The sequence below is a fragment of the Lepidochelys kempii genome, chromosome 15 (assembly GCF_965140285.1).
Source record: "Lepidochelys kempii isolate rLepKem1 chromosome 15, rLepKem1.hap1, whole genome shotgun sequence".
NCBI classification, from domain to species: domain Eukaryota; kingdom Metazoa; phylum Chordata; order Testudines; family Cheloniidae; genus Lepidochelys; species Lepidochelys kempii.
In genome coordinates, this window is record NC_136394.1 from 16,024,984 (window position 1) to 16,035,593 (window position 10,610).

At 44.3% G+C, this 10,610-nt stretch overlaps 1 protein-coding gene across 1 annotated transcript; it reads right to left on the reverse strand.

Annotated features, from left to right (window-relative positions):
* Positions 1 to 6,191: 6,191 nt before the first annotated feature.
* CLDN5 (claudin 5) lies at positions 6,192 to 10,033 on the reverse strand. Its single transcript, XM_073312656.2, has one exon. It carries the CDS (start codon positions 9,938 to 9,940, stop codon positions 9,284 to 9,286), a length of 657 nt encoding a protein of 218 aa, XP_073168757.1. The 5' UTR covers positions 9,941 to 10,033; the 3' UTR covers positions 6,192 to 9,283.
* Positions 10,034 to 10,610: the final 577 nt, after the last annotated feature.

A 10,610-nucleotide genomic window follows, 5' to 3' on the forward strand; every position in this document is an offset into this window, starting at 1 on the left:
ACTCCAAGTACTGCGAATAGCAGTAAGAATGTGAAATATTAGCTTGCATTGGATATATTAGATTGCATTTAATATATTTGCAGTATTTTAAATGATACAATAGGGTTACAATTCTGCTTGCCTAAAACCGCAAGTGATTTTCCCATAGCTAAAGGTCCTGATCCTGCAAGGTGCTAAGAGCCTAAAATTCCCATTAATGTCACTTAGCACCTTGCAGGATTGGGCTCGAAATCAGCAATGTGCAGCAGTGTGATAACAGCTGGCACAGAATTCAAAGATTGCTGATGTGATCAAGGCTGGTTTTGAGAGGGTTAACCACTGTTTACATTTAAAAATCAACCATTTTAAACATTTACTTTTGTCCTACAGTGTGAATAAACAAACTGATTTCCATTTAAACGAAATGTATTGCTTTTTGTTGTTACCCACCAACTGAAAGGTGGCCATAAATGTGCACGATGTTTTATTGACCATATATGTAAATTGACCATACATGTAAACCCTAAAATCTTTTTCCCTCCCTGCACCTTAAAATCTGTTTAGATCAATATGATAAAGAAATTAATCAGATTATATTGTTCTGCCTTTTAATTATATTAGCCATTCACTAGCAGGTTTATAAATTAATCCTTTAGAAACTTGTCTCTGTTTCATTAAGGCCAGGGCAGCATCTGGCTGCTTCTTGTAATTTGGATCCATTTCATTTTGGACGGGGTCCCCCCATTCCATAAATGCCCTGTATCCACCAGTCTCCCAGCTGTCCAGAAGCAGTTAATGCAGGGTTGACAGGTCTTTGGGACAGTGAGAAATCAGAAATTTTTAGTTCTCTTGTCTTTGTTATTAGATCTTAATGATCTAAGCAAAAGTCTAAAAATACTTGAACACCCTGGACCCACAGGTTCAAATCCCATCAGGTTTAGCTCCAGCCATCATCTTTCTGAGGTAGGTACACTGAATTCTTGGCAGTTTAAGATAGATGGGTCTTTCAGATAAGACGTTAAACCCAGGTTTTTTCTGCTGTCTATGGACATTAAAGAATAGAGATTTGCTCCAGTGTCTTTAGTCATTTCCTCTCCCTGAAGTGTTGTGCAGATGGCTGTTTGCTGATTTGCTACCATCCACATTCCCCATACAAGTACTAGCTGTGTTTCAGTAGTGATGTATGTAAATTGAGGCAACATCTGTGCCACACAACCCCTGAGGAAGCTGGTGATGCATGGGGGACACAGTAGGCATTAGAAGGGAGAGATCCTCCCTGACTCCGAACCGTAGGTTGGGTGGAGAATGGCTCCACAACCATTGCTACAGCCAACTGAGGTACTCAGAACGGACTGTAGTGTTCTCTAAGTGCACACACCCTCACAAGATCCACATAGGCCTCGTCTAAAATAGGGAACCTAGTCAAAAAATTCCTATGTTCCCAATACCAGTTCATAGGTAGTTCATACCAATAGCTCCATCAGTGTTCATAACTCTGGAAGCCTTGCTGTAGACAGCATGCCAGCGACTGCCACCATTTTAAGCACCATGTCCATTAGAACCACTCTGAAAAGGGTCCAAAGGCATGATGTATCTATGTCTGCCCAGTGTTCTAGTCAATCTAGATCACTTTATATATTCTGTCCTGGCTGATGTTTACAACTCCTTTTAGGTTCCTCTACAAATGTTTTGAACATGCAGCTTGTTGTTCATGGTTCTATTACCCTATAGCTGGTTTGTGGTTTTTTTCCCCTCTCTTCATAATTGTCCCATTATTTGACTGTGGTTTGAAATTAGAATTACTGGATAATTGCAGGGATCTTTCTTCTTTCAATTTATAAAAAGTACCACATTTGCTTTTCTCCAGCCTCTATATCTCTGTAGTTCTCTATCACTGAAAAAAAAAATGTCAGTGATTCAGTTCATTTAATTAATTTTTAGACTCCATGTCATCCAGGCCTATGGACAGGGGTGTGTGTGTGTGTATAATATAAATATTTTAAATATACCTGTAAGCCTGCCTTTTGTTAATAGCTATTTCCCCCCAGGTCTTTGTAATGTCCTAAACCTAAGAAATGCTGAGGCCTGATTCTCCACTGTCTTGCACCTTGTGTAGTCATTTTACACCTGTGGATGTGAATGTAAAATGTGGCCAATTCAGTTATTTTGAAGAACTGTAAATAATGATACAAGGTGCATAGGAAAGGCAAATCTTTTTTTTATTTTATTTTATTTTTCTGAGATTTTCAAAAGGAATTCAGTATCCAACAACTCCCCCCCCCCAAAAAAATCAGTGTATGTGCAATATCTCCATTCTTTATGATAGATAGATTGTGTATCTATGTGTACAAGACCATGATACTGAAGCAGGAGAAGCCACGGGTCATATAACCAGATCTGTGGCAATTCCTTTGCAATTTCTAAATCACAAACAGCACACTTTCTTGGCCTGAACTGATAAAGGCAGTTTTGCAGCCTAAAATTTGAATTCAGCTGAGGATACTCTTCAGTGTGGCAAACACAACATCCCATAACAGCCTATGATGGGCTAAGGAAAAGTAGGAAACCCATGTAATGAGAAGATTGGTTAGGAGCCCTGGGTGGAATGCATCAGCATGCCTTTCACATAATATGTATGTTTTCAACCATTTAGGTTAATTCACATCACTTATGACCTTTTCCTGCCATAACTTTGGTTTGAAGCTGTGTAACATGCACGAAGGATTATGGGAGAGAAAAAAGCTCAATGTTGTAAACAAACTTCTAAAATGCCAAAGACAAAGCAAGTTGTTAAAGTGATTCATGGCAGACTCTCTCAATCTGTTTAAGAAAAAGAAAAGGTAAAGCAAGGCTTGAGTAGCCAAGCAACCTCAAAGCCTGACCACTGTTGCCATGGGAAGCTTTATCAATGACGCAGTGGCTGAAATTGTCCTTTTCTTGTAATTGAGGGCTACAGTTAGAAGAAAAGGGAGTTTTCCAGACAGGCAGCCCCCTCCTGCAGAGAATCAGCAAGGAACAGACTGGAATTAAGTCTCATTCACACACACACAAAGGTCTGATCAAAATGGGATTGACAAAATCTAGTCACTTTCAAAACATAAATCTGAGTCCTTTTGAGGCTCTGTCTTCGAAAGGATTTGCCTTACCACAACCAGACTACAGGTAAGTTGAATGCAATTCTTGACCTGAAGACAGAATGTACTTGCTGTAGTGTTTCCTGATTTGTTTAATCTGGCAGAAGTATTTGCTACATTTGACCAAGCAGAGTTACAAAAGCAAACCCTGACACCCAAGAGATGTACCTATTAGTGATGATTTGCATACAAAGTTAAAGTAGAGGGCTCTTCATTTCACTTCAGTGATGCATTGTGGGTCCAATCTGAAACTGAATCTTTCATCTTTCAGCATTTCCCAAGTAAAGAGAACAGTCAGGAGACTGATTTAATGTTTAGGATGCTGTAACGGGTCTCAGCTTGTTTAGAGCAAGGTGGGTTTTAAAGACAAATTAGACTGGAGAATAAAGTAGGGTGCACTACTTACTTGCTCTTGGGACTTTAGAGATGGACAAAAAAAAACAAGGACAAACTATGTAACATTCAGTGGTCAGGTTTTAACATGAGAATAGCTGTATAAAGAAAACTGTGGGCATGAACTAATTCCTCCCTTGGAGTGTAAAAGGCTTCAGTACATCCCGAAGAACAGATGCATGACAAATATATCTTTGTGCAGGAAAGGGAAATATTTCTTAAACATCCTATAGCAAACGTGACTGACTGAGTTTCCCTTTCCTCCTGCCTGGTGCATTTCCCCTCTTTGCACAGATGGGTTCTAACTACATTTGCAGGGTATGAACTGTAGCTGACATTCAGATTCATAGCTCTAGTAGTTTATTTAGCACTGTGGTTCTCAAACTGTGGGTCGGGACCCCAAAATGGGTTGTGACACCATTTTAATGAGGTCACCAGGGCTGGCATTAGACTTGCTGGGGCCAAAGCCAAAACCTGGGCCCCATCCCCCAGGGTCAAAACTGGAGCCCCACTGTCCAGGGCTGAAGCCAAAGCCTGAGGGCTTCAGTGCTGGGTCGTGGGGCTCAGGTTACAGGCCCCCCACCTGGGGCTGAAGCCCTTGGGCTTTGGCCTCCCCTGCCTGGGGTAGTAGGGCTGGGCTTTGACAGGACTTGGGTGGGCTCAGGCTTCGGTCTCCCCCTCCTGGGGTCGTGTAGTAATTTTTGTTGACAGAAGGGGGCCGTGGTGCAATAAAGTTTGAGAACCCCTGATTTAGCAGACAAAGGCCAAGCAGGGAGACACCTTTTCTCCAGCCCAGCATGTGGAAGGCAATGAGAGGGTGGTGAGGAGTTTTTGTTAATCTCAACATAGCTGGCATGAATGCTGAAAAATGCAGTCTTTGAAGATGTTTTCTTTTGTAAGCAACAGCCTGTCCAAACAATGGGATTATTTGACGAAGTCTGTAAAGTATTGAATGAACTCCCTGACAAGGCTAGAACCTGGGCAAGGTCCCTGCTAGTCACAAGAATGTAGAGTTTCATTGAACATTCATTTCTTTTGTATGTTTGTGTTGACAGCATTTGCGAAATGTCCTTTTTTCAGCTCAGATACACTTAGTAGAAACTGAGTGGCAAAGAGGATAGGTAATAGTGTCCCACTCTTAAGGTACCAGCTCATCCTGGGCCTGATCCAAAGCTCATGGAAGTCAATGGGAATGTTTCCATAGACTTCATAGGCTTTGGATCAGGTCCACTGAGCCTGGTTTCGAAGTTGTTACAGTGAGTTGAAGTTGTTACAACCTAATGGCTGTTCAGGGGCCTGTGTGAAATGACTTGGCGGCTCTTGATCCATTTCCTAAGGTGCTTCTGTCACAAAACCTACAACGACCACTACTCATTTTGTTAGCAGTTCCAGCAGCGAGGCTAAGAACTGAACAGTCCATAGAGAAGAAACTGCCCACTTTCCACTAGGAGTGATCCATCTGTGATCTGTCTCAGCCATGGAGGTGCAATTTAAACACATCTTGCATTGCTGCTGCCCGTGTCATGCCTGTTCTCTGAGGTCAAATAGCTGAGTGCTTGTCAGAAACACAAATTTAATCAGAATTTTTTTTTCAAAAACAAAGGCCCCAGCCCTAAACTTTGGGAGCTGGAAGTGCTCAGTCAGCCCTTGGCAGGATCAGGCCCAAACCTCATTCTGATTAAAGCAGGACTTTCTAATGTCTTCAGTTATTTCTCCAGTGCTCAGTTATGATTTTTATTTTGTTTGTGACTCTATGTAGAAATAAAAAGCATCCAAACCTCAGGCTTTTATCCTGATTCCGGCTCCAGTGATGTTACTGTTAGTGTTCTTCCAGGTTATTTTATAAAGGCTGGCATAGGAAAGCCCATCAAGGGACGTAGAGCCATGAGATTCAGAATAAAGAAACTTTCAGAAGAAGTGGGCCAATTTTTTTTGTTAGTGTAAAAGGGCTCAGCTCCAGTCTTTCAGGAGAATTTTGTCCACTCACATAAGCAGAACATGTGGCCCATTATTGGCAGAATGATGCTATTTTTAGTGAGAGACATGCACAGAAGTAATGCTTTTTTCATATAAGAGGTCTGGCTACAGTAATTGTTTCAGATGTTGCTTTTAAGTGGATGAAGCCCTATGGTGGTGTACAGCTAGCTATGCTTCTAGAAGGTTGCTCTTTTAAAGCAAGTTTCCCTATAAGGTGTTGATTTTTTTTAGGATTGGTTCAAGGGGAAAACACAAACCATTTGATACTTAACGCCAGTACCAAAAATGGTTGTTCAAAATATTGCTGGTCAGAGTGCAAATCTTGTTTTGTTTATTTAGGCCTCAAGTCCACAAACACTTTCACATGGACACAGCTTTACCCTCATTAGTGGGACTGCTCACATGATAAAGCTAGATACAGGCGTGTTTGCAGGATTGGGGCTTTATTCCTGGCTCAGGGAAAATTCCCATTGGAGTCAATGAGGTTTTGCCTGAGGAAAATGAGTAAGGACTGCAGGTCTGTTAACTCCTTTCGTTACCCACAGGGGATCAACCATAGTTAGATTAATTAGAGTGACAGTGTAGTGCGAGGGGAAATGATAACAACAGGCCCAGATATACCCTCATTGCCTTTTCTGGAGTTAGTATGAGGATTCGTATTCTCATTTTTTGTTTTTTATAAAGGACACAAATAAGACACCACACAAATTACAAGCCAGTGTTGGTAGATTTCTTGCAAAATGTACACATTTAAATACATTTACAGTTTATAAGGTTACAATGTTTACAAACAAAAGTTGCAAAGATGAAACACAGAATATTTCACTCTTGTACCAAAATCACATATTACGTCACAATAACAGTATTGTAGCTCTCATTTAAGACACTGACAGTTTAAGAACTGCACCTTTTTACTGAGGAAACAATTCTACACATATGGAGTTTGCTTAATGATCACATAGGCTCAGATCCTGCAAACATGCTTGTGTTTAAGCATGAAGTTTTATCTCCAGTGGGACTAATCATGTGCTTAACGTTAACCACATACATAAGTGTTTGCAGGATCAAGGTCCTAGTTTCTCAAGCCTCTGTGTATTGACACCACTACTTTTTTATGTTTACTAAGCAAAGCAAGAACAATATGGATGAAGCCCTACTGCAAAACTACAGATCCAGTTAAATCACAAGTCTCAGCAACAATGGCAAATATTCAGAGTTGACATACCCATGTATATTATACGTTTCTGATGGAACCATTAGGCTGTAATTAAGGTTTAGTGTTATACTGCGAGGGAGACTAATGTGTAGAGTGTTTCCTTATTAGTTGGAGGCAGAAAGTAGTTCCTTATGGAGTCCATCAGGGTCGGCAGAAGTGTGCTGAGTTGGTATAAGAGTACTGTTACATGGCCTCGAACTTTTGTCATTGTTTTTAGGGTTTGCATTAGGAACTGTCACACTTACTCAGTCCCTAATCCCTTGTTTCACATACATCTAAGTCAGGAAATCCCAAGTTGTGGAGCGAAAATTAGTCATCCTTCCTCCCCTGGTGATAAAAGTTATGGTGGCTATGGGAGCCATAACCTAGCATTTCTTGATTATTGCATGTAAAGTCTCAGCCATAATATCAGGTTAAGAATTTTTTGCATTTCTTTGTTTGCTTTTAAAATAAAGAATGGTGTTAGTAAATTTAACTGCTGTTGCAAAACCAAACATGCATTTTCACATTAAATTGTGCCCCTGCTGAGCACACAAAATTTGATATTGGCAGCAAGACGGACTCAGTAAGATGGCAATCAAGACCTTGCTGAGTCCTTTACATTACTTGTAAAGTGACATCAGAAGAAGCCTACTTGGCCCAACCATATTCTATTCACCATTAATGCTTCCAATTTCAAATTGTGCATGCAAAGCATGGGCCAGAGCAAGTACACATTGTATGCTATAATGATTTCATATTCAAGTAAACATAGACTAGGAATGGATTAAGGAGGAGGGATGCTTGGCTGGCCTGAGAGTACAGAGCAATCAAGGTTAAAACTCATCTTACATTGTATTTGAATGCACAGTGCTTCAGGTGCAGATGGATCAGTGCCTATACCTGAAGGACTGTCCCAATTAGAGGAAAATCAAAGATCCCAGTCCATGATTGTTCTAAACCAATTTTCTTCAAACATAGCAGGGCAGAGGTTAATTGTCTAAACTGAGGAATTAAGACCAAGGTTAGTTTGAATCTTTAAAAAGAACTTAAATTTTATTTCAAACAAATTGAAATTTTTTTTTAAATAATGAAAAAACAAATAAACCCACCACTGTTACAATAAGCCAGATGCAGGTATTTTCTTTACAAGAAAATAAATAAAAGACATTTCAACCCAAAGGGTCTGTTTTTTTTAAGAAAATGTGAAAGGACTGAAAATGTTTTATGAGGAAAGTTAGTGTAATAGTGGCACAATTCATTATCATCACACAGATCAGTTGATAAGAGACATAAAAATGTGAAGTCTTGTAAAAGAATCCATTAAAAAAGCCAAATCGCACCCAGGACGTTCAAATTTGAAGGAGGTGATGACAAAGTCCTACTGGGGGAATGTTCAGGGCACCTGCCCCTAGGCAAAGATGTTTGATAGCACAAGCCATTTGATGCACTAACAGATGCAAACTCCTCTCTTATTTTTGCAGATACATTATACTATAAACTCCTATGCACTAAGGGTTGTTCTCGACCCAAAATGGGAGAACAATTTGTTAGCTGTGCATGATGCCCCAGCATACCCCCTCTCCTTCCAAAGTTTGTCTCAAACAACCAGACACTGGTTGTTAATTACCAAATTCCAGTACTGAGCTGTCACCTATTCCTGCCCCAAATAGTTCGGACATCTTTACAATAACAAAACATGCAGCCAGAATATAAAAATATACATATAAAATATAGACAATCTTGTTTGTTTTTATTTAAAAACCAGGGTTAACACATAAGGAGTGTTGAGTTCTGAAATAGTTCTGTAAAATCCTGTACCAGAATCGTCCTAACTGCTTAGACTGATGGCCCGCAGAGTTTAGGTTAGTTAATTTCATTAGCCATGTGCTCCCTCGGGTCTGTACAGCGGCAAGGCAGCACATTACAACAGCAGAATTAAGCTTTTTAAATTAAAAAAAAAAATACAGGAAGGGAAGGATGATTCCTCCTGCTGCTATGGCTAGGGAGATGAAGTCGCTGCTTAAGAGGTTCTGTTTTAAGGGAGTTCTCATTTCTCCACCATCGGATGGAGACTTTATCTCATTCTCTAATGCTATCTAACCAATCCCGTAGGTCATTTTGGGGGGCAGCAATAACCATCAAAATTAAATAAGCAGGTGCGGGTTTGTAACTAGCCACGAACTAGTTTTAAACCCCCCCGAGTCCCTGCTCTGTGGTCCACATTCCTGCAGTTACAGGTTAACTGGCGTTCAGGTTACACAGCATACATCTCAAAACAAACCAGGCACTGGGTGACCGGCCGATTTACCGCTCCTCCCGGAGGAGGCAGAAGGGCCGGGAAGAGAGACGGAATTCATGCCGGTGGTCCTTTTTGTTTGACGCGTGTCAAAGGCTCAGACAGGGGCGAGCTCCGGGCGCGTTCAGGCGCGCAGCGGGGCTGGTCTTGTCCCAACGAGAGCGGGCCCTGCGCACAGCCCACTTCGGAGCTCGCCTCCCCGGAGCCATTTCCAGCATCCCCGGGGAGGGAGCCGGGCACAGGGCAGGGTCCAGCGGCTGCTCTGGGGCCGGCGGGGAGCTGCAGCCCGGCTCGGCCCCGGGCCCCTCAGACGTAGTTCTTCTTGTCGTACTCCCCGTTGGAGGCGGGCCGCCGGGTGGAGGCCGAGTACCTGACGGGGAAGGCGTTCTCGCCGTCCCCGGAGCCGGAGCAGGAGCAGCAAATCAGGCTGCCCCCGAGGAGCAGCAGAGCCGTGGCCGCCCAGCCGATGTAGAGGGCCGCCCCCATCTCCCGCTTCCTGGACTTGGGCACGTTGGGGTCGTAGAAGCCGCTGATGATGATGTTGGCGAACCAGCAGACGGGGATGAGGACCAGCACCCCGCCGAGGATGTACAGGACCCCGCCGGCCATGACGATCCAGGCCTTGGCCTTGCCGGCTCGGACGCAGGTGGTGCACTGGGCCCCCACCACGGTCACCATCAGCGCCACCAGCCCCAGCAGGGCCACCAGGACGGTGAGCGCCCGGCCCGCCTGCACCTCGGGGTCCAGCGCCAGGATGGAGTCGTAGACTTTGCACTGCATCTGCCCGGTGCTCTGCACCACGCAGTTCATCCACAGCCCTTCCCAGGTGGTCTGCGCCACCACGATGTGGCCGTCGGCGAAGGCGGACACCTGCCACATGGGCAAGCCGCAGGCCAGGATGACCCCCACCCAGCCCAGGATGCCCAGCCCCAGCCCCAGGATCTCCCGCGCTGCCGAACTCATGCTGCTCCTCCGGGTCCCCCAGCGGCTCCGCGCTCACCGGCCAGTGGCTTCGCGCTGCCTCCGGAGCGGGCTTGGGTGGCGATTGCCAGCCTGGGGCCGGCTATTTGAAGCCGCTGGGCGGGCCCCTCCCACCTCCGGCCAGGCCCAGGCAGCGAGGGGCTGCGCGGAAGGAAGCCGGAGCGCGTGTGAATGACAAATGCTTGGAAGGAGGGTTTGTTTTTTTGGGGTGGGGGCGGCAGGACAAGAGGCTGGAAAGGAGCCAGCTGCAGACGCTGCAGCTTCGTCTTCCCCTTCCAGGGGCTGATCCGCGGCATGGGGGGGGGGTCCCCTGTGTGGTTAAGGGTGGGGCTCCATGGGTGGGTGGGAGCCTACGCCGGCTCTTGCATTGTGACAGTGAGGCAGGATGCGGACAGAATGGGCCCCACATGATGGAGAGGGAAGTGACCGTCACAATGGAAGATGAAGTCACTTCAGTTACCCCTTCCGTGCTTCACTTTTCTGGCAGGGGGGGGGGGGGGGGAAGGGGAACCTGACGTCTCCTTTCATAGAATCATAGAATCATAGAATATCAGGGTTGGAAGGGACCCCAGAAGGTCATCTAGTCCAACCCCCTGCTCAAAGCAGGACCAATTCCCAATTAAATAATCCCAGCCAGGGCTTTGTCAAGCCT

Excerpts from the sequence above, each read along its gene's own strand:
- CLDN5 (XM_073312656.2), bottom strand. The coding sequence starts at position 9,940 with ATGAGTTCGGCAGCGCGGGAGATCCTGGGGCTGGGGCTGGGCATCCTG.